Source organism: Vanellus vanellus (genome assembly GCF_965231255.1).
Source record: "Vanellus vanellus genome assembly, chromosome: Z".
In the NCBI taxonomy this organism is placed as follows: Eukaryota; Metazoa; Chordata; class Aves; order Charadriiformes; family Charadriidae; genus Vanellus; species Vanellus vanellus.
Window position 1 is genome coordinate 87327673 of NC_138908.1, and position 22798 is coordinate 87350470.

Genomic DNA, 22798 nt, shown 5'->3' on the forward strand with positions numbered 1-22798 from the left:
GGGGGGGGGTGTAAGGGGTGTAATGAAGCGCCTGTAGCTGCCAGGACCGTTTCCAACCCCTTTCATCTATCTGCACTTCACTTCTAATGCCGAGGAGGAAGGTCAGCCCGTGCCGGAGCGGCCGGTGGAGAGCGTGGGTCGCGCCAGCTGCACCGAAAGCATCCTCCGTCTTTTCCATAATTCACGTTCTGCCTTTGCTCGCGGTTCTGTAGGGAGTTGTTAACCCCCCAAAAAATAAAAAATATTAAAAAAAAAAAAAATCTTCCTAGCAGTATGTTTTTAAACTAAAAGGAGCTTTCGGATGCTTTCATTAAGACGTAGCGCCTGCTAGCTGTTAGCCTGATCTCTACCAAGGAGGTGAAATGACTTTTTATTTCTTGATTTCAAAATTTTATTTTTATCCACTAACCGGCCTGACATCGAAAACAAGAGCTGCTCTTAGTCTGACGTGTAGGAGATGGAGATGGGATGACGGAGAGGAGTCTATTTTCCTTTGACTTCTGAGCGTGATAACCCGGCAGCGACCACCACGGCTGCCGCCAGCCCTCCCGTTCCCGACTCTTCCTTAATTATAGGGGGGGATAAACCTCATATTGGCAGTTGGAAAAGGGCTTCGTTCGCCTGGCTGGGCTGAGGAGCAGTTCCTCCTCAAAGGAGGTGAGCGCTGGAATCGGGTAAAGGAGGACTGGGAGAGCTCTGGCATCGCTGCAGACTGCTGCTATGCCTCATTCCTTACCTGGGGGGGGGGGGATGGAGCCTGGAAGCTGGCAATTCCCGGGTTTTTAAAACGGAATTGGAAGGTTTTATTACTTTTTGGCAATGACTTCGTGACTTCGTTCTGTGGTCTACGCGTCTTCGTGGTTTTTTTTTTTTGTTTTTTTTTTTTTTTCCCCCCCCCAAGACGCTCATTCTGAGCATCTGCCCTCAGTTCGCGTTCGTGATTTTGTTTGAAGGGGATAATTTAAGAGCCGAAGAAAACCTGCCGCGAGGATCCACCCGTTAACTTGCCAGGTACACCAGGGCGTGGGAAAGTATCGTCAGAATCATAACGGCCTGCAGCAACGTGGCCAAGATTACCTATACTGCTATAATATGTATTCTGTCTTATCTATTTGCTCCTCGGTTTCTCATTTCCCTTTCTTTTAAGGCAGTGCGATAAAATGAAGATCGAGGCCGGACAACTAAACGGCTCAAAAAGAAGTCCCCTTTCAGCACTCTTTCTCCATCTTTTTCCTCCTGCGGAGCGACAAAGCCTTGCCGCTCTTTACTATTGGGACTTCTTCCAGCCAAAATCCTCCCGGCAGAATTTGGCAGCCAGGCGGCCGACACGCCGGGCGATTCAAGTGGATTAACGGCTTACCGTACATTTTGGGTTGTTCCAGAAACCGGCTCGCGTACTTTTGTAAAGGTTATTGAAATGGGGATCAAGCGGTGGTTTTTGTTTCCTTATCAGACAGCGGTTTGGTGACTAATGGAATGAAATTAAAGAAAGGAAAATACAGAGGGGTTACCGTATTTTTTTTTTTAATTTTAAAATGATTTTTCTTTTTTTTTTTCTTTTTTTTTTTTTTTTTTAACCAAGTGTGGAGGATGCTCTCGAAGTAAAAGGGTGGTTTCCTTGTTTTTTTTGGGATGTGACGATGAGCCCGAGCAAACTCGGATCCGTGTTCTGCCCACGTGTGGACCTGGAGTCAGCGAGTGAATCCAGTGTCTGTACACCTTCAACTCTTGATAGTTTTATTTCGAAACCGCGCTCCTGAATTAAAACCGCCGCATCAGCCAGGGTAAGTTTCTAAAGGCGCCTTCCACGAGCAACTCCCAGTTTGCTCCACCTTTTGGCGTGGGGTTTTTTTCCCACTTTTTACCTCCCTGGAGTCGCGTTTCCCCAGCCCGTTGCTGAGAATATTGGCTGTTCCCCTCGGATATCATGGGAAAAATATGGAAACGCTGCCAAGAAGGGGAGATCGACGTCGGGGAGCCGCGGCGGTGCCTTGCCCCGGGCTGCACCACCACGGTCCCTCTGGCCCTGCTCCTTCCCCACAGGCAAAAGCCGTGAAAGGTCCCTCCCCGCCAACTGCAAACATGGAAAAGGAATGAAATTGTGAATAACAGCCAGAAAAAAAGCCTTCGTTAGAGATCAGGACTGCTACAGAGAGGGTAATAAACCCATACAGCGCTCCTCTCGCTCCTGCTGTATTTTTATCTGTTTTCAGCCTCTCCAATTTTCTTTTTGATGAGGTTACGGCAGTTGCTTTTAACCTTAATGAGGAGTGCGGGGGGAGGAGAGGAGAGGTGCGTGGAGCCGGGGTGGTGCCGGCTCGTTAACCGCCCCGCTGGCAAACGAGAGGTGGGGACCACCGTAGGGACGGCTTCTCCGCTGGCAGGGACCTGGGCTGGGGCCACCGCCCCGGATGCGATGGCAACCAAGACGCGTAGAACCGGGAAAATGATTTTCAGAGGGAAAAATCCAAAAGGACACCTGGGCAAATCCGTAGCGCGACGAGGCGGCTTTCCCTTCCAGCTAGAGAGGGAAGGGAGTCTTAGATATACAGGAATCTCGCAGGGACATCTATTAATTACACCGGCTTTTAATTATCTGTCACTGATACGTTACATGACCTTGAGCAAGTCATTTACTCTATGTGTGTGTATCTATCTGTAAAATGCTTGTGAATTATTTAATGTCTACAAATTGCTTTGAGATCCCCAAATGATTGCATGATAGTTGCAATTATCGAGCGTGATAGGGCGGTGCCTGCCGGCATCAGCCCGAATCTCAGCCAAGAGCTCCGGCAAAGATCCTCGGCTGGTCCTTAACGTGCCGCGGGGAACAGGGCGCAGCATCCGGGGTCACCAGGTAGTTGTCTGTCCGACCACAAATACTTGGTTGGGGTGTTTTGGTTTTGTTTTTTTTTTATTTTTTATAAGAAAGATGTGGCAGTGTGATATTTTGCCTCTTGCACGGATGGATAGGAGGAACGGTTGTAGAATATCTTTGCGGGTTTGGGCTCTTTCTTGATGAGGGGAAGGGCGGTGCGCGTAAGTGCTTGAGTTAACTCAGAGCCATTGTATCGTGATGTTTTTATGAATGGAAAGAAAGAAAAAAAAAACACAAACCCAAGTATGCCTTCTAAGACCTTGAAAAGCGTTTGTAGCCCTACAGTATTTTGCCACGCAGGCAAAATATTATTATTAAAAATAATAATAATAATAATATGGAGCTAATTCAGCTCTACCTGCAACTTTCTCGCAACCTAATTTTCTCTTTCACGTTATTTGCTCAGGATTTCGCTAATTGACAGTATCATATTAGCCGTCGGAAAGGCTGCTCTGTGATGCATGTGTTGCTATTATACAGGGTTTGACAGAAATAACGTTAATGCATCTAAAGATGAAGTTTGACCCAATACGCAATTCTGCAACGCTCGTTTGTTCCTAGGGCAGATGGTATGTGGTCAATAACCGTTGTCTGTACTATAAGTCATAAAGGCAGCAATAAAAGAAAATCTTTAGGTGGTTATAAATTGACAGATATCGGTGACCTTAGTTTTCTCTTCCCAGGCTGTCCGTTATCGGTGCGTTACATAAAAAGACCATTTATTAGCGTCCTGCTGCTGTGGTCTCCAACCAGGCAGACCCAGGCAGGAGCTGGACCAACATTTTAACCTAGTCCCAGGGGCAGGGGTGCTTTATTTTGATTTTTACGTTGTTTTTAACTCGGTGGTCGTACATGAGACGATGTTTTAATGGGGAAACATCCTCTCTCTCTGCTTACCATCTCTACCCATGGGGAGGATTCTCGTATTTCCCATTGGTCCTCCAGAATATTATGGAGAAATTGTATTTCACGTCAAAGCTTACGGTCCCGATTTGTTGATAAATTCAGAAATTGTAAAGGAGATGTACGTTAATCCCGAAGCATTCCACTCCATCGTCTTATTCCTATATGGTACCCTACGAGGTGCCAAGGTTTTATTATAGACTTCTCAAGGAAATTATCTAGAGAAACTCGTAGTTGAGCGCGTGAACACATTCCTTACCCCGACCTTGAAACTTGCCCTCCTTTAATGCGGTTTCAATACTTTTTTGGGTTTTTTTTTTTTTTGAACTCTATAGACATTTTCTGTGCGGCTGAACACGTATAAGTGCCACATCTGCTCCTCGACGCTGACGTTGCAGTAGCCCGGCAGCAGCCAGATGGAGCTCCCGGTGATTTCACGGGGTCGTTATCAACCTTGCCGAACTCATTAAGGCCTGGCTACCAGGAGGGCAATAAAGTGGGAGTGGTTATTAGCCACCTGATGACCATGCAACCTTCCCCCCCCCCCCCCCCCAATTTTTAAAATTATTATTATTATTATTATTATTATTATTATTATTATTATTATTATTATTATTAAATATTATTTAATTATATTATTATGACACAGATTCTGCACTTGGCAAGTTTTTAAAACTAATTTTTAGGAAAAAGCAAAATGACATAAAGTGGTAACATCCATGAGGAAGTAATATTTTGTGACGGGGATTTCCGACTTGATTCCAGGCGTGTGAATGAAATCGTTGTTGATGCGAATTCTTAAGAAAATCCCTTTTTTCTTAGCGATCCTCTCTGTACTCCCATATCGTCATGCTATGGTGAACCTGTCCTTCACCTCTCACTCTGTCTGAAAACTTTATAAGCGTTTGACACTGTCCCACGCGGTCTCTAAATTGGAGAGACGTGGATTCAACAGATGGACCGCTCGGTGTGTAAGGAACTGGCTGGATGGTCGCATTCAAAGAGTTGTGGTCAATGGCTCCATGTCCGAGTGGAGAGCAGTGATGGGTGGTGTTCCTCAGGGGTCAGTACTGGGACCTGTGCTGTTAATGTCTTTGTTGGTGACATGGACAGTGGGATGGAGTGCGCCCTCAGGCACTTTGGTGGTGACACCAAGCTGTGCGGTGTGGTAGACACGCTGGAGGGGAGGGATGCTATCCAGAGGGACCCGGACAGGCTGGAGAGGTGGGCCCAAGCCAACCTCATGACGTTCAACCAGGCCAAGTGCAAGGTCCTACATCTGGGTGGGGGCAATCCCAAGCACAAATCCAGGCTGGGCGGGGAATGGCTGGAGAGAGCCCTGAGTAGAAGGACCTGGGGGTGCTGATTGACGAGAAGCTCAACATGAGCCAGCAGTGTGCGATCGCAGCCCAGAGGGCCACCTGTATCCTGGGGTGCATCAGAAGTGTGGCCAGCAGGGCAAGGGGGCGGATTCTGCCCCTCTGCTTTGGGGAGACCCCACCTGGAGTGCTGCCTCCAGCTCTGGAGTCCTCAACACAGGAAAGACATGGACCTGCTGGAGCGTGTCCAGAGCAGACCCTGGAGATGCTGGGAGGGCTGGAGCCCCTCTGCTGGGAGGACGGGCTGGGAGAGGTGGGGAGGTTCAGCCTGGAGAAGAGAAGGCTCCAGGGAGACCTCAGAGCCCCTTCCAGTCCCTAAAGGGACTCCAGGAATGCTGGGGAGGGACTCTGGATCAGGGAGGGGAGCAATGGGATGAGGGGAAATGGTTTTACACTGCAAGAGGGGAGATTTAGATGAGATATTAGGAAGAAATTTTTCACTCTGAGGGTGGTGAGCCCCTGGCGCAGGTTGCCCCGAGAAGCTGTGGCTGCCCCATCCCTGGAGGTGTTCAAGGCCAGGTTGGACAGGGCTTGGAGCAACCTGGGCTGGGGGGTGGTGGCCCTGCCCAGGGCAGGGGGGTTGGAACTGGATGGTCTTTAAGGTCCCTTCCAACCCAAACCATTCCATGATAAGTAACCTTACCCCTTTTGAGTTTTCATGGCATAGCTGCAACTTGAACCAATAGAGACAATAATGAGTTTTCCTCCCATAAATAGTGTCGCCTCTTCCCCTGCGCTGGGCTGAGGGGTTGGCTCCTACAAACCCATGGGAAAGTACCTACTTATTTAGATGAGGTGAAGATTTTGGGCAATTTGAGTATAGCACGGGTCATCACAGCATTTCAGAAGGATTTTTGCCTTTGGAACAAGAACGGGAGCAACGTTAAGTTTTGCTTTTCACTGTATATTCTGGACGTAACGCTGAATAACCTTCGTAATTATTTATAAACCCGAAATTGTGTTTTTCCTTAAGCAGTGGTTAATAGGAGTACATTCAGTACTGCAGTCAATGAAAAGAAAATCTCTTAATTTGCTTATTTTTCATTTCCGCGGCGCCGGAGCGGAATATGCTGAGGGCCAGAGATATATTTTCGTTAGCCGCAGAGCTGGCGATTCAAACTGATGAAAATCTATTTCTGGTCCATTCGGTACGGAGCGGGCGGCGTGTCTCTGGTGAGAACGTCTCGACTACCAAAGCCCCTCTCTACCTGCGGGAGTCATCCGCGCATCACGTCCTCTTTCACGCCCGTGGGGTTGCGATGGTGCATCTCTCGAGGTTTTTTGGGGGGGGCTCCGTTGTTTTTCTCTCGGGACCCGTGAACTTCGGCTGATGGGCGGTCGTGGTATAAGCTGACCTTCGCGGTGAGGACTAAAGCAGCACGAAAAGAATCTAAGTCATTAAATAAGACAAGTAATGGCTTTATTTAGGTGAAGAATGAAGTTTTGCATAGAATAACAGCCGCATTTTTCTTTTATTTCTTCAAGGCTGGTCTAAGGGGAGATATATTGTCTTTCTGCCTGTCAGGCGTAGAGTTTAGAGTAAGACAAGGATAGAGGGCTGTGGTAAGAGATAAGAAGATATTAGTTTTAATCTACTGTATTTTGAAGACACTTTAATTTTTATGCCTCATACTCTTTCTGAAGGGTCGTGCGTTGTAACACCTTTTTTTTTTTTTTTTTCCTCTTTACCTTCTTGCAATGGTAACGCAGATCCCGAATCAGCATATATAATAGGGAAAAAGCACTAAATTATATAGAGAGCGCTATATTTAAAAAATGATGCTCCTATAAAAATCCAATTCTCCCGTCATTTTTAGACCTGGAGGAACCCTATTTTTATTTTATTTTTTTTTTTAAAAAAAAAAAGGCTTTGAATATCTGAGATGACAAAGCCACCCTTTAAGTACACGCAATTGAAAGTCTTCCCATGGAGAAGGCTGACAGGGTTGGGCACTTGCTGACAGCAGTTATCTTTCTTGGGTCAGTAGCAACACATTCCTGATTCAAACATGCAAAGAGAAGACACTTTTGCATTAGGAAACGCTGACATTTCTCCCGCATAAAATTGTTTCTTCTTGTCGCAAGATCAGCTGTCATCTCGCGGAAGGTATTTCTCGAAAGCGGGAGGTCATCCCACCACGCAGCTCTCTAAACTAGCTGGAAGTGTTCGATTAGTCCCCGAGTGTCTGCTACAGCCTCATTACAACCCATCTTTGACATTTTTTTGGTAATAAATGCAGCCTTGCCGTGGTCCTTAGAGGGAAAAGCCGATTTGTTCGAAGCCGGTGTTCCAGACGCAGCCCCACACCCGCTTTCCGCGGCACCGCAGAATTCCCACGCGGCCGTCCGAGGAGTTCTTTAGAAGACGGCGCGGAACGACGTCCCCCTTCGGGTCCTTCAGAGCATCTTCTTCATCCCGGGGACCTTCGGGCAAGGGAAGGTCAGGGCTGTAGCGGGATCGTTACAGGAGTATCCGCGTTCAGTTTAATTTCCAAATTTGCTTTATTCTTGCACGGTGGAAAACGAAGCGCTGTTCTTCTCCCAGAGGCGTTGGGGAGCCGTCGGCGCACGGATAAGTTATTGAATTTTGAAGCTCGGAGCCTGCGATAGATACCACCTACTGCTGGAGGACGACCTCGGTACCCGAGCGCCCACCGAGTGCTTTTGTTGGAGTACAGAGAACTTTAAACTTCTGTGTAAACTTTGATACCAAACTACTTACCTGCGAAACGGCTCCTGGATTGTATTTGATTTAAGTTCTACCGTTCACGCGAATAAAACTCCTCCCCAGTCAATAAGGTTGCACGCCGGGGTCTGTCCTAATCCTTTATCCAAAGATGTTTAGTGAGGACTTCGATGCTACTTGCTGATACGAATTCTGTTAAACCCAAAATCTCATGGACATCTGCTTTTATAGCTCTCCATTAACCTTTGGGGGTTTTTTTTCCTCCCTTTTTTAGTACAATATGTAGCATAAAATAACCTCAGTCTGCAGCTGGGGCGTTTTGATAGGGCTGGGTTGTTCTGAAATAATAAAAACGAGTGTTTAGAAGAGTGTTTTCATCCCGACACGGACTAAGCGTAACTTTTCTGCGACGTTATTTTAACATATTTCTGTCTGAAGATAGAATTTTAAGGCTTTCACCCAGAGCCAGGGCAAAGAACAATATGAGCATCCTACAGCCCGGAGCTGTTCTGGAAAAATCTCCCCAAACTCCCGCTTTCCAACAATCCACAGAAATTTTTTGAGGGGAGGAATAAAATCTGTGAAACGTGGTAAGTTTGTTTTGTTTTGTTTTTTTTTTTTTTTTGGGGGGGGGGGAATCTGCGGTTTCTTCAAGCCGCCATGATATCGCCAAAATACAATTAGAAGGAACATGAAAACGTGTATCCCGATTTCCTTTGCGACCCTCCTCCCCAGCCTTCTTCGCATACGCATGCCTTTAAAATATTCAGGACTGAGAAAAGAACACGGAGGGAGAGAGAGAGAGCAAATATGGCAGCGCTTGACATTTATTGATGTCTAAAATATTTATAGAATGTATATTTATAGCGCTTGATATCTTATGTATATATATAGGCATACATATTTCCAGCCTAAATGTGTTACATCTGTCTGCTTTGGGGTGTTACGTTGCCCTTATTTGTGGTGTTTTACCTGTGTTTAATACCGCCTAATTTTCCACCAAGGTAATTATGCAAATTCCTCACTTTAACGGGGTCCTTAGGAAAAATTCAGGGCACACCTACCCCACTGTAGGAGAGGGGTTGGTTCGTGCGTGAGAATTGTTAAATACATTAATTTTGAGTGAAATTCTGCACGTGGTTATGCGTTGGCTGAACATAAACTGGGGGGGAAGCAAGCATCACGCTTTCCACCAGTCTAGAAAAACGCCAGCAATTAAAAAAATAAAAGGAGAAAAAATAGGGGGAGAGGAGCAACAGTTCTGGTGGAGGAGAGGAGAAGGGGGAGGCAAAAGCGGGGTCGGGGGCCGGGAGCGCGCGCGTCGTGAAGAATAACTGGCAGGAATCTCTGAATCCCAAGTCTGTAAATTAATTGCGGGCTTCTGGTGACATCGCGATAAACCACGCTAATGAAGATTGAGTAGTTGCTGGTTTTTGTCAGAGCTCTGCAAAAATTATATGGTTTCTCAACTGCATAGATACCGGTGGTTTAATGTGAGTTTGTGGAATAAATTATACTAGGACTATAGTGTAAAAAAAAAAAAAAAAAAAGGCTTAAAAATTAACATACGAATGTCATTCCGTCTTAATTTTTTTTTTTTCTTCACGTTTTTCTGGTTTCTTTTTCCTTGAGCCATGCTATCAATGCTGGTTCTTCGTAACTTGGCCACTAAATTGTCTCTTTTTGTGTATCTCTAATGTAAGCAATACTATTAAGCAATACTATTTTTTAAGACATCTGCGTTACCGCCGTTCCCTTAGGAGTGATGTTTTATTTGAAAAATCCATCCACAAAATTTCCCTCGTTTTGGCTGTGTGGTCTGGAGACCCCGATTTAACGCGTGTCTGGCCGTGGAGGAAGAAGAGCCCAACGCGGAGCGTTGCTGGTCCAACCGCGGGCATCCCTCCGAGCCTTTTCCGTAGGAAATTAGGCAGCTGAGTTAATCGGGACGCCTCATCGGTTTTAATTTGCACGCGTTGGGTTTGATCTGAACCAGATCGGGAGCTTCTACATATCCGAAATTATTCAATATATGGTAAAAAAGGATCAATCTGAAGGAGGAATGGAGAGGATGGGGCATGGGAACGGTGCTGGAGGACCGGGATAGATGCTTCTCTGAGTGAAGGTAATTTAGCTCAAAAGCAGAAAAAAAATAGCTAAAATCAAGAAAACGCTGACATAAAATCTTTGATCTGCTTGGTTTTATGCATTATACGCAGTTTTTAAATAAAATAATCTCATTTTCTCCAAAGCGCGCACAAGTTTGGAGAGCACTCGGGATTGATTGGGAGAGTGGGATTGAAGAGGTGACGATGTTTCGGACTCTGCCCTCATTTATAACCAAAACTGGAAACTCTGTTCTCAATAAGGCAAAGAAAAGAGTTCAGTAGTTAAGGGGATGAAAAGCAAACCCCGAAGAACACAATTTTACTGTCCATCTGCCGTCGTCTTCCTGCAGAACCCGGGTTTGGTGGCTTACGCTGCGCGTTCAGATGTTGTAACTCTTTTCCTTCTTTTCTACAGCCCCAAATGAGACTTTTTAGTCTGACGTGTAAAAAAAAAAAAAAAAAAAAAAACTCAATAAGATATTGAGTACTGCGGAAGAGACTGCTTTAAATCAAACCTCACTGAACAAGGGGAAAAAAAAAAAAAGGAGGGTACTTTGCCCTTTCTCTGGTAGCTTGGCGAGTAGCACCTCTTAGTGTCCAACTCCTACCAGTTTCAAAAACCTTTGTGGATCCTGTAGGAATTGTAGAAATAGGAACCAGAGGGGTGGGGGGGAAAGAAAAACAGCCCAACAAAACACTGGAAAAGAAATTGTTTTGTTTGCAGAGAAAAGTTTGAAAACTAGAAAGCAAGAACTAAATGGGAAGCTTGACGTGAAATCCCAAATTGGTCTCTCGGCAAACGGGGTCCTCCCGGAGCCCCGAAGAACCAGAAGTTGATGGTGCGATCGAGGAGCGCGCTGTATTTTAGTATTATGGCTTTATAAATATTATAATCCGACATCGGGAACGATGGCTCAGGAAATACCATTGTTTTTTCTGCCTGAAATGATAAGTCGTGGATAATACTTAGAAATTAATTTATTCTGGCTTCCTGGCAGCTACGGATATTCAAAAGAGGGACCGTCGTTCCTCTACAAAACCTGCCAAAAACGTACGTGGGCTGCTGCGGTCTTGCGTGTGGTTTTCGGTACGATGTGTGTGGGGGGCTCATTAGAAATATGATGTTATTAACAGTTTTCTTCAGATTGCTAATTTCCATCATGCTAGTGTTACAGTAATGATGAAATTCAATTAAATTAGCATATCACAGAATCACAGAATCACAGAATCATCAGAGTTGGAAGGGACCTCTAGAGATCATCTAGTCCAACTCTCCTGCTAAAGCAGGATTGCCCAGAGCACATTACTCAGGACTGCATCCAGGCGGGTCTTGAAAATCTCCAGGGAAGGGGACTCCACAACCTCCCTGGGCAGCCTGTTCCAGTGCTCTGTCACCCTCACCGTAAAGAACTGTTTCCGTGTATTTGAACGGAACTTCCTGTGTTCTAACTTGTGCCCATTGCCCCTCGTCCTGTCACTTGGAACCAATGAAAAGAGCCTGGCTCCATCCTTCTTCAACCCACCCTTTAGATACTTGTACGCCATAATAAGGTCTCCCCTCAGCCTTCTCTTCTCCAGGCTAAAGAGTCCCAGCTCTCTCAGCCTTTCCTCATAAGGGAGGTGCTCCAAGCCCTTAATCATCTTAGTTGCCCTTCGCTGGACTCGCTCCAGCAGTTCCCTGTCCCTCTTGAACTGGGGAGCCCAAAACTGGACACAGTATTCCAGTTGTGGCCTCACCAGTGCCGAGTAGAGGGGGAGAATGACCTCCCTCGACCTACTGGCCACACTCTTCCCTATGCAGCCCAGGATTCCATTGGCCTTTTTGGCGACAAGGGCACATTGCTGGGCCATGGATAATTTACTGTCTACCACAACCCCCAGATCCTTCTCCTCCAAGCTATCTCCCAGCAGGTCAGCCCCTAACCTGTACTGGTGCCTAGCATTCTTCCTCCCCAGGTGCAGGACCTTGCACTTGGTTTTGTTGAACCTCATTAGGTTCTTCTCTGCCCAGCTCTCCAGCCTGTCCAGGTCACGCTGGATGGCAGCACGGCCCTCTGGGGTGTCAGCCACCCCACCCAGTTTGGTATCATCAGCAAACTTGCTGAGGATACACTCTGTCCCCTCATCCAGGTCATTAATGAATATATTAAACAAAATAGGACCAAGTATTGACCCCTGGGGGACACCACTGGTTACAGGCCTCCAACTAGACTCTGTGCCGCTGATCACAACCCTCTGAGTCCTGTCCCGCAGCCAACTCTCAATCCACCTCACTGTCACCTCATCTAGCCCATACTTCCTCAGCTTCCTAATGAGGATGTCATGGGAGACAGTGTCAAAAGCCTTGCTAAAGTCAAGGTAGATGACATCCACGACTTTCCCCTCATCCAGCCAACCAGTTATAACATCATAGAAAGCTATCAGATTGGTCAAGCACGATTTACCCTTGGTAAATCCATGTTGACCACTTCCAATAACTTCCTGTTCCTCAACGTGATTGGAGATGACATCCAGAATGAGTCGCTCCAATACCTTCCCAGGGACAGAGGTGAGACTAACCGGTCTGTAGTTCCCTGGGTCCTCCTTCTTGCCTTTTTTGAAGATTGGAGTGATGTCGGCCTTCCTCCAGTCCTCAGGCACCTCTCCTGTTCTCCATGACCGTTCAAAGACGATGGAGAGTGGTCTAGCAATAACATCCGCCAGCTCTCTCAGCACTCGCGGATGCATGCCATCAGGGCCCATGGACTTGTGAATGTCCAGCTTGGCCAAGTAGTCTCTGACCCGGTCCTCCTCAACTGAGGGAAAATCTTCCACCCTCCAGACCTCCCCCTTTGCCTTCAGAGGGTGGGATTCATGAGGGACAGCTTCATGAGGGACAGCTTTAGCAGTGAAGACCGAAGAAAAGAAGGCATTCAGTAACTCTGCCTTCTCTGCATCCTCCACATCCTCCACAGCATATCATATAGCACACTGAAAAACTGTGACTACATTATAGTAACACAATGGCTACCTTAATAAGAATTCATTTTCAGCAAAGATAATTCGACCTTTTTCTTCTTCCGATCGCTAGGGACAGATTTCCTGGTTATCGATTATCCCCTCATCTTCCCTAAACCCGGTCAGAAGTCCTTCTTGGTTATATGAAAATGTTTCTACTCTAAATAATTTAATTCTGTGTCGTTTGTCCGTGGACTTGTCTTGTACCTGTATGTGCCCCTCCATGTGTTGACTTGTAGGACCTCGTTAGGAATGCAGTTGGCATCTCATCCTTTGAAATGACTGAGATTTTATTACCTCTGTACTCGCTTAGTGGGAATTATATATATATTTTGTTATACATAAATCTGTCATGTCTTCTAAATTGAGGTTTTAATTCTTTTATTTGGGGGAAAAAAAACCTGTTAACATCAACTGTTTAAATGTATTTTCTAGAATAAATGCTTTCCCTAGTATTTAATCTTTAATAGGCTCGGGGTTAAAGAGACTAATTTGAATTACAGATATATTTTCTATTTATGTCTAATATTTTTTAGACTTACTGAAATGATTTACTTGCTAAGCCTTAATTTATATCCACTCATTGCCACTTTCGTTTTTTTTCCCCCATCTTTTTTTTGCAGTTCCACCGTGGTTTTTAATTCGCCCTTCAAATCTCTATGCCTACGAGAGTATGGATATTGAGTTTGAATGTGCCGTGTCCGGTAAGCCTGTTCCTACGGTGGAGTGGATCAAGAATGGAGAAGTGGTCATCCCTAGCGACTATTTCCAGATAGTGGTAATTATCTGGCTTTTACTTACTAGATTATTTTTATTTTTTTTTTTTTATGAAATTGGGAAATGTACTCCCAAAAAAACTCTGATTGGATCGTTGCCTTCAGAAATTTATAGTCTTACCCATTAAAACAAAATTCCTGCTGCCTCCTGATAAAAATAAGGAGGCTGACCACTTGGGAAGAGCGCAAGAATGCCGTCGGAGTAAGCGGGGATGAAACGAGGTAAAGCCAGGGCCTCCTTGGAATTAAATCTGGCCAGGGATGCCAAGGTCAACGGGGAGGGTTTCTTCAAGTACATCGGAGGCAAAAGGAAAACTAGGGAAAATGCGGGCCCGCTGTTGAACGAGGAGGCGGAGTTGCTGAACGCCTTCTTTGCTTCAGTCTTTACTGCACGGGCCGTTCCTCGGGAGTCCCAGACTTTGCAGGTGACGGAGAAAGTCTGGAGGAAGGCAGACTTTCCCTTGGTTGATGAGGATCATGTTAGAGATCAGTTAAGTAAACCGGATGCCCACAAGTCCATGGGGCCTGATGGGATGCACCCGCCAGTGCTGAGGGAGCTGGGGGAGGTCCTTGCTGGGCTGCTCTCCATCATCTTTGAAAGGTCCTGGAGAAGACTGAGGGGGGAATCTTCTCAATGCTTCTAAATCCTTAAAGTGCGGGTGCCGGGGGGATGGGAACAGTCTTTGTTCAGTGGTGCCCAGTGACAGGACAAGAGGGAACGGGCACAAACGTCACCATAGGAAGTTCCATCTCAACGTGAGGAGGAACTTCTTTCCTTTGAGGGTGGCAGAGCACTGGCAGAGGCTGCCCAGAGACGGGGGGAGTCTCCCACTCCAGAGCCATTCCAAACCCACCTGGATGTGTCCTGTGCCACTGGTGGAGGTGCCCCTGCTCTGGCGGGGGGTGGGACTGAGGGAGCTCCAGAGGGCCCTTCCAACCCCCACCAGTCTCATTCTGTGATAAGGCACATTGCATTGAGATTTATTAGGTCAAGTACATTGACACTGTCTCCCAGTTTTAGTGAGAGCTGATACAAATAATGGATTTCTTCTCCAAGGAAATGGTACTCTGACACAAACGGGTTAAAAATGGTAAGCGTCGTTTGACGTAAAAACACCTTTTCAAAGAGAACTGTTGTGCCACCCTAGCGAGGATGAGCTGAGACGATGGGGACCACCCCTGGAAACTTCAGCCGCTGTGAAGATGTCCATAGGCCATTATCTATCACACACAAAAAAAAAGGTTCTTTCTGGTGTGGTTTTCATACAGGATAGACTTATTCTGCCACATACAATAGCAAATTCAATCTTTTGTTTCATACGTCGGTTGGAGCAGCCAGAAGCTGTCCAAAGATGAGACAGCTCTATTGCTGGTTGTGTGGTGGAGGTGGTGGAAAATTATTTCACTGAATAGTTAATGGAAGGTACGTTTCAGCCAGAGCGTGCCCCTCACTTGAGATATTTTACCCAACATAATTGGTGTCCGCTTGTGCTAACAGAAGTTAAAAGTGAAATCTGTTTCGAATGAAGTAGGCGTCGAGTGACCTTTCCTTAAGGCTCTCCAGGCCTCCAGCCGTAAGCCGGGTTTGACCTTCAGAACGGTAGTTGGTCAAAGATGCAGGGCTGCGAGTTGTTTTCAGTCTTCCCAGCAGCAAAGGGCCGAGCCGAAATCCAAAGGTGGGGCTGGAGCGACGGCTGCGATTCGGACCTTAAGGCTCGAGGCGGATGCGGGACGGCCTCTGCGCGAGGAAGTGGATTCACCCGCGGGCCGTAGGCACCGTCAAACGCAATGCAAGACCGCGAAGCGTCAAGAGATTCCTGATGAAAGTGCTTATGGTTCCAGCCCTCGAAGGACCAGGGCCGCGATGACTTACGTAGTTCCTTGTTCCACAGAATAGCCGCTCTGGAAAGGTTTTGTAATCCGCGTTCGCTTTGGATGGTGTTTTTCTAATTAATTCCCTTCATTTCCTTTCTTTTTTCTTTCGCTGTCTCTCTAGGGTGGCAGCAACTTACGGATTCTGGGCTTGGTAAAGTCAGATGAAGGTTTTTATCAGTGTGTAGCGGAAAATGAAGCTGGAAACGCACAGGCCAGTGCACAGCTAATCATCCCGGAGCCCGGTAAGATACAAAGGACGTACAGAATTGTAGATGTAATTAATGCTATTAACATAAAAAATCCCAAATGAGCAGCTACTCTTCTTTATTCCCTCTTACTTATCCAGCTGGCTGGCTGTAGTTAAAGCGTGTCCAACCAGAGGGTTGGAGGCATTTTGTTCACTGGGGCAATTATAAATACTGGTCTTGTCCTGGAAATGACTCGAGGCCAACTAAACCTGCAGGAGAAGCCAACGGCAATGGCTTACGCTCTCTTGGTGGGCTTTATCCTGCTGAAATACGAGAAGGTGATGGCAAATGGGTGAGGTGGTGGAATGAAGTAGTCCATAAGTAACAGAGAATTGTATCGTACGTAGTTCTGCGTTAAGCTGTTGAAGAACATTTGTCCGGGGGAAAGGGAAAGAGAAGAAAAAGAAAGTAAGAGGGAGAACAATTCGTCGGTGGGATATCAAGCGCAGCCAGGCATTGACATCAGAAGGTGTGTGTCTATGTGCAGAAAGGATGAATATTTTGGTTTGGGTTTTGCTTTGAATTTAATAGGGGGCCTACAAGGAAGGTGTGGAAGGACCTTTTCCAAGGGCATGGAGTGATAGGATGAGGGGGAATGGCTTCAAACTGGAAGAGGGGAGATTTAGATGAGATATTAGGAAGAAACTTTTCACTCTGAGGGTGGCGAGGCAGTGGCGCAGGGTGCCCAGAGAAGCTGTGGCTGCCCCATCCCTGGAGGTGTTCAAGGCCAGGTTGGACGGGGCTTGGAGCAACCTGGGCTGGGGGGAGGTGTCCGTGCCCAGGGCGGGGGGGTTGGAACTGGATGGTCTTTAAGGTCCCTTCCAACCTAAACCATCCTATGACTGCACTGTGCAGCAGCGGAAGTGTTTAGTGCTTTACGGGTTTTTAAGTAACAGGAAGATGTCTTCATCGTGAGCTCGATGATATGTAAAACATGAATAAAAGCCTTTCAAAGTTCCTGGGTTGTGAATGATTAATGACCTGCACTGGGCTGCAGGTTACGCGTTCTACTTCTCATTGATGAAGGCAGTAAGCCGAGAACAAGAGAAGGTGCTGAAGTGTTGTTTGTTCTCCGATTTGGACTGGGAAGAGCAGAATCTTGGTAGCCCACAGATACTCAGGCGAGACAAGTCCTACTGAGATCAATTAACCAACCTGACAGCTCGTACCGTAGAATTTCTTTGGGAAATCTTTTCAAAAGTTTCCACGCGGCAGCAGCGTGAAGTTAAAAAGCTTCGCCAAAAATCTGGCCTTCGGGAAACCGGGAAATAAGTACGGCCGTGGTCCGTATTCTTGTGAGCTGCAGTAGTGTGACTCTTAAGGACTCCTGTCTGAGTGTTTGCTGAGATCCATCAAAGTTCAGTCCCTTAACCTGTTGTGTTACAAGAACTATTAAGCAGAGTGGTTCCACGTTGGAGGGGCGTAGATGGAGAAGCGATGGAATGTCCATAAAGTCAATATTATTATCTTCCTCCTCCTAGTGTGGCTCTCCAGCCCGGGCTCCCTCCTGGGCTCACTGAGGTCGGTGGGTGGGTGTTGGGATCAAGAGGTGGATATTTCTTTGGGTTCCCGCTTTGGTACGTGCCCTCCACCCGGTGCAGTGCAGGATCTTACCAGTTGAGCGTTCACCTCTGTGCAGCCACCGGAGGTGCTGATGAGGTTATCTTCCCTTAGGGACACGTGTGAAAATGAGAAGGCACTTTCTTTTAAGCCGAATCTCACATTCCTTTCGTGCGCTTGAGTTGTGTTTGCATGCGTGAAGCTCTGAAGGGTTATCAACCATTGGAAGAGGCTGCCCAGGGAGGCGGTGGATTCGCCATCCCTGGAGGTGTTTAAAAAAAGGGGAGATGTGGTACTTGGGGACGTGGTTTCGAAGTGGTTTGGTCGCAGTAGGTTAATGGTTGGACTTGATGGTCTTAGAGGTCCCTTCCAACCTCAGCGATTCTATGAAGGAGATGGGCCATCTCCTCCTGTGGTGGGGTTTAATCCGGGGCTGGGATCATCTGAGAGGAAAGCGGATAAGTCGTTGCTGCTCCCAGCTAGTCGTTGCAAGTGAAATGCTGTCAGTGAATTTTACGCTCTTGTGTTGGTGTTTATTACGTTTGGCGTCGGGATTAAAATTAAAACAGAAGAAAAAGAAAAGAAAATCCTAAAGAGCTACGGGACACCATTGTGAACTGTCTCCATTTGCCTTTTGAAGTGATGGATGACTTTTTTTCTGGCTGTTTAATCAGATCTTCAAACAATGCCGCTCCGGTTCCTCTGAGATGAAGCGGAGGGGGGGCAGCGGGCACAGATGGAGGAGAAGCCCACTATAAAATACAAATGAAGTGGTGGCACTGGCCGTGGCGGGGGGAACGTGACCCCGTCTGCCTTGGTTTTGTGGGACCGTGCTCAGCACGTGTCTGGTGCTCTGCTTGATCTCTGCGTGGCACCGCCGAGCAGTCGGGGTCTGGCCGGGGGGTTCCCCCTGCCCGGGGCCGGGGATGACCCAGCAGAGCCCGCGCTTGCTGTTGGGGTGTTTTTCGGAGAGCCTGGTGAGGTTTTGATATATTCTTTAATAGTTGTCATCGCTTTCTGGTGCCATTGATGTGGGCATAAACAGAGAGATGTTGAAGGCTTATCCGAGCTTCCGTTTTCTGAGAGTTAGGATCAAATCAACCCTTTATGAAACTAATAATGATTTTGCCCTAGCAGTGATTTCTACCCCAAACTTACGTCAGGCTGAAAAATAATCACTTTTTAATTTTTTTTGGTGATTCGTAAGACTGCCCCTAGTTTTTGCTTTTATTTATTGCAAATAATTTGGACCATCCAATGGGATCAAAAAGAGTTGTGTGTGTTCCGTCGGGGGATTTTGAAAGCTTTATTCAGATAGAAAAGTATAATCAGTCCAATTGCTACGCAGACGTGTGGATTCACGCCCGTCGTTGACCACCGTTAACTGTAGAACCTGAAGTAGCAGCACATAAGTTGGCATTAAAGCAAATATAAATGAGTTTGAATTGAGACCCAATATACCCCTTGTAAAGGCTGCGATGCTAAATTGGAATTAGACAACACTGAAATGAGAAGTGAAAGCCGAAGGGGCTGTGAGGACCCCCAGATAATAGCTTCCGCTTTTAGTATTCCGGATGTGGCCATAGGATGCTCAAAACTGTTTCGATATGCGATGCGTAGACTATAAAAAGGCAACGAGCTCCCCGAGAAATAGAAAATTTTTGTCCTTTTTAGCCGAGATTCTGGCTGGGGATGCACGGTACTTAACAGCGCATTACGGACTGGAGTAAGATAAGCGGTGGTAGATGGGCTGCGATACACGCATTAGTCAATAAATCAAAGTACGTTTGTGGATTCCAGCACCCTTGGGGGGAAAAAGGCGCTTGGGATGGTTTCTTCTGCTTTTTCCTTTCTTTCCCATTAACAACCTTAACGTTACCCTCTTAGGAGGAGATTGCGCGCCGGTTTGTAACGAGAAAAAAATAAAGCAACTTGAAATGCTTCTTATATCTTTGAAAAAACAAACAATAAATGAAGCAGATTGAAGGATTTTAGGTCTCTCGTCGTCTCCAGCTCACGCATTCTGGGTTTCTCGGGCCGCTGCGCTGCGTGGTTCCTCTCTTTCTGCGCCCTAACTCTGCTAAGGGGCGACGGACTTCCCACCGTCTATGGGAACGTGTGATCATATTGAGCAGGTACCAGGAATAAAGCCTCCGATACGTACTCCTGGCTACATGTACTGGAAAACAAATTCTCATTAAAAAAAAAAAAAAAAAAAAACCAAACCCAAAAAAAACCCCAGATGAAAGAGATCTCAGCTGACTGTCATATTTTTATAGCTGTATAAAACCTGTTATTTGCACACCTAGAAAAGGAATAGAGAACAGCGTGGTGGTGAGTGATGGACACGCATAACTTCAGACGAGGAGAGTGTCCCAGAGGAAAATCTTCTTATGAAGAACTCCCAGATAGTTATTTGCTTTATGCCGGTGGCTTCTCGCAGATCCGTCCTTCAGATATTCACAAGATGTGTCGGAGGGATTGCTTTATTCTAGCAGGTGAAAGATCAGCCTTGAAAGAATCAACTCGTGTATACGGTGGGATAATTATTAGCTGTGTTCCTGCAATAAATTCCTGGCGGGACAGATCTTGAGCTTAGGAAGACGCTCTCTCCCGGAGACTGGTAAAAGTGCTGTAAATCAGTCTTCGCTCTTGGCTTTTATAAGCAGGAGGTAATTTGGCAAACAGGGCAATAAAGACGCCAGTCTTTCACGCGGCGTAACTAACCGGTACCTGAGCTCTCTGTGCCGCCAGGCCGGAATTCTTTGCAGGAGGGATGGATTGTCCGGCCGTGGATCGTCTCCAGATGTTTGAGGATGTGTGAAGATGGATGCTGCCAAGGAGCCAGGGCAGGACGCGGAGAGCTGAAGCTCGGGGGGTGTGCTGGTCCCCGATGGCCGGTCCCCCCCGAGCGGCTGTCCCGCTCGCAGCCCCGTTGCCCGGGCTCGGCCCTCTGCGCCATTCACTTGGTCATTTTTGTCTTCTACTTTTTAATTTCTTTTTAATTCCTCTACTTAGAAGTTACGCAGCTCCTTCTCGTGTCAGAGTTTCGGCTGCTTTGCAGATTTAACGGTTTTGCAGGCGCGAGGTCTTTGCGAAGTCTTTGCGTTGCCGTATAGGAAGACTTAGACTGGGAAAGCCGTGGATTAGTTTTCCTTGCCAAAGAAACAGCGGTTGACTCAATTTCCAAAAAGCTTCCTCTCTCCCTGATTTCCAGTATCAAAAACATTCCCTGAGGCACCGTTTCCCCTCCCTTTATTATCATAAGTATTATTTGGTATTATTTATAATTACTTATTGTGTTACTTATTACTTTTTATTTATAATTATAGTGTGGTATTATTTATAATTGCTTCCCCATTAAAAAAAAAAAAAAACCACAAAATAAAATCCAGCTCTGCACTAAGAAACTGAGCTTATATTGGCATTAAAACGTCAGGTTTTTAGTCCTCGCGGGTCTGTTGAAAAGCCAAACCACGTACGTTAATGTCGCTTATGGTTAGCCTTAAAATTAGTCTGAAAATAAACCCCACGATTTCAAACATCAGGAAAAAAACAGCGGGTTTTATTTTAACAATTGGTGAAACAGTGAAAAAGTACTGATAAGGAATGCTCTTTATTGGAAGTTTTTAAAAAGATGTATCTTTGCGCCAATAATCCCGATCCTGCCTTCACAGAGGAAGCTGGGATGTGCCGTCTCTTCCGTCTCCTCTTTATGCCCTGAATTTAGAAACAGCAAATTTCCCAGAGCTGCTTCGCGTTGTGTAGGCAGAGACGGAGCAGAAGAAAGAAGTGAGAGACTATTTCAAGATCCCACTCATAAATTTCCAGGTAGAAAAAAAAAAATAATAATCTATATTTCTTCATACCGTGGAGAATGGTTGTTCTACTGGGATGTGGAAATATATTTATTTTCTGAAGGCTTATTTAGGCATGTGGTGCGACTTATACTGACCATAGGGACTTCTGCTGAGTCAAAGAGGGAGGGGGAAAGTTCCTGCACTGGACCAGGGACCCTTCACGCCGCCGAGCTGCTGGCTTGCCCACTGCCTCTGGTTTGGACGTTGTCAGGTGGCCCTTGGCTAGAAAATTCGTGTGTGGCTCCAGGGTGCTGCTCCCAGGGAGGGACAGGAGATGGTGTGTGGTGTCATCCTCCACTGTATGCGGTTCTCCAGCACTGTCTGAGCAGACTCGGCACCCTCAAAGCCCGCTTCTGGCTGCAGGAGAGTTTCACCTGAGATATCCTATGGCATGCAACCCAAGCCAACCTCATGATGTTCAACCAGGCCAAGTGCAAGGTCCTCCATCTGGGTCGGGGCAATCCCAAGCGCAAATCCAGGCTGGGTGGGGAATGGCTGGAGAGCAGCCCTGAGGAGAAGGCCCTGGGGGTGCTGATTGACGAGACGCTCAACGTGAGCCGGCAGTGTGCGATCGCAGCCCAGAGGGCCACCTGTACCCTGGGCTGCATCAGAAGTGTGGCCAGCAGGGCAAGGCGGGGGATTCTGTCCCTCTGCTCTGCTCTCGTGAGACCCCACCTGGAGTGCTGCCTCCAGCTCTGGAGCCCCCAACAGAGAAAAGACATGGACCTGTTGGAGCAGGGCCAGAGGAGGCCCCGGAGATGCTCTTAGGGCTGGAGCCCCTCTGCTGGGAGGACAGGCTGGGAGAGTTGGGGGTGTTCATCGTGGAGAAGAGAAGGCTCCGGGGAGACCTTCAAGCCCTTTCCAGTGCCTAAAGGGGCTCCAGGAGAGCTGGGAGGGACCTTTTACAAGAGAATGTAGTGATAGGACAAGGGGGGATGGCTTCAAACAGGAAGAGGGGAGATTTAGATGAGATATTAGGAATTCAAGGTCCCTTCCAACCCAAACCATTCTATTATCTCTGTGATCTGTGTTACAAAAGTTACACTCTATTGGGCTACAGAGCAGCCCTGAGTAGTGAAGACGATTCGGAATGAAAGAAATCATGCAAAGTTGTAAATATACCATAGGGGTATGAGGTGTAACCTCCCATGGGATGCAGCCCCAGGCTGATGTGCGTTATAGCCCAGTTAACGATCATTTATTCCCAAAGGTGAGGTGACAGCCCCGGGCACTGGGCGCCTGGTGGGGCTGTGCCTGGTGGCTCTGGAGGACTTTCATGTGCTGTATCATCATCCTATCTGGAGCCCCACCACTGGTGATGGCCAAAAAGGTGCTTCAGGAGAATCCGAGGGCAGCAAAAAGCGGTAAAAGCACCTGATGCCCAGGGATGGGGAGGACAATAACCTGAACCAGAGCGGCAGGATTTTTTTTTTGTGTGTTGAAAGAAGAGATTTAACATCCTTATTTTGGTATGCACAACTGGTAAGCTGCTCACATTTATTGCGTCGCATGAGCAGTAATAATCATG

The 22798-nt window shown here is 46.9% G+C and overlaps 1 protein-coding gene across 1 annotated transcript in view; it reads left to right on the forward strand.

The window, feature by feature from the left end:
* The window catches only part of DCC (DCC netrin 1 receptor), a gene marked incomplete at both ends in the record, with an annotated part of 609880 nt that overhangs the window by 363734 nt on the left and 223348 nt on the right, over positions 1-22798 (forward strand). Inside the window, 2 exons of the mRNA XM_082497412.1 lie at positions 13575-13729; positions 15724-15844. Coding sequence (XP_082353538.1) covers positions 13575-13729; positions 15724-15844 — 276 coding nt within the window. The remainder of the gene's footprint in view (positions 1-13574; positions 13730-15723; positions 15845-22798) is intronic.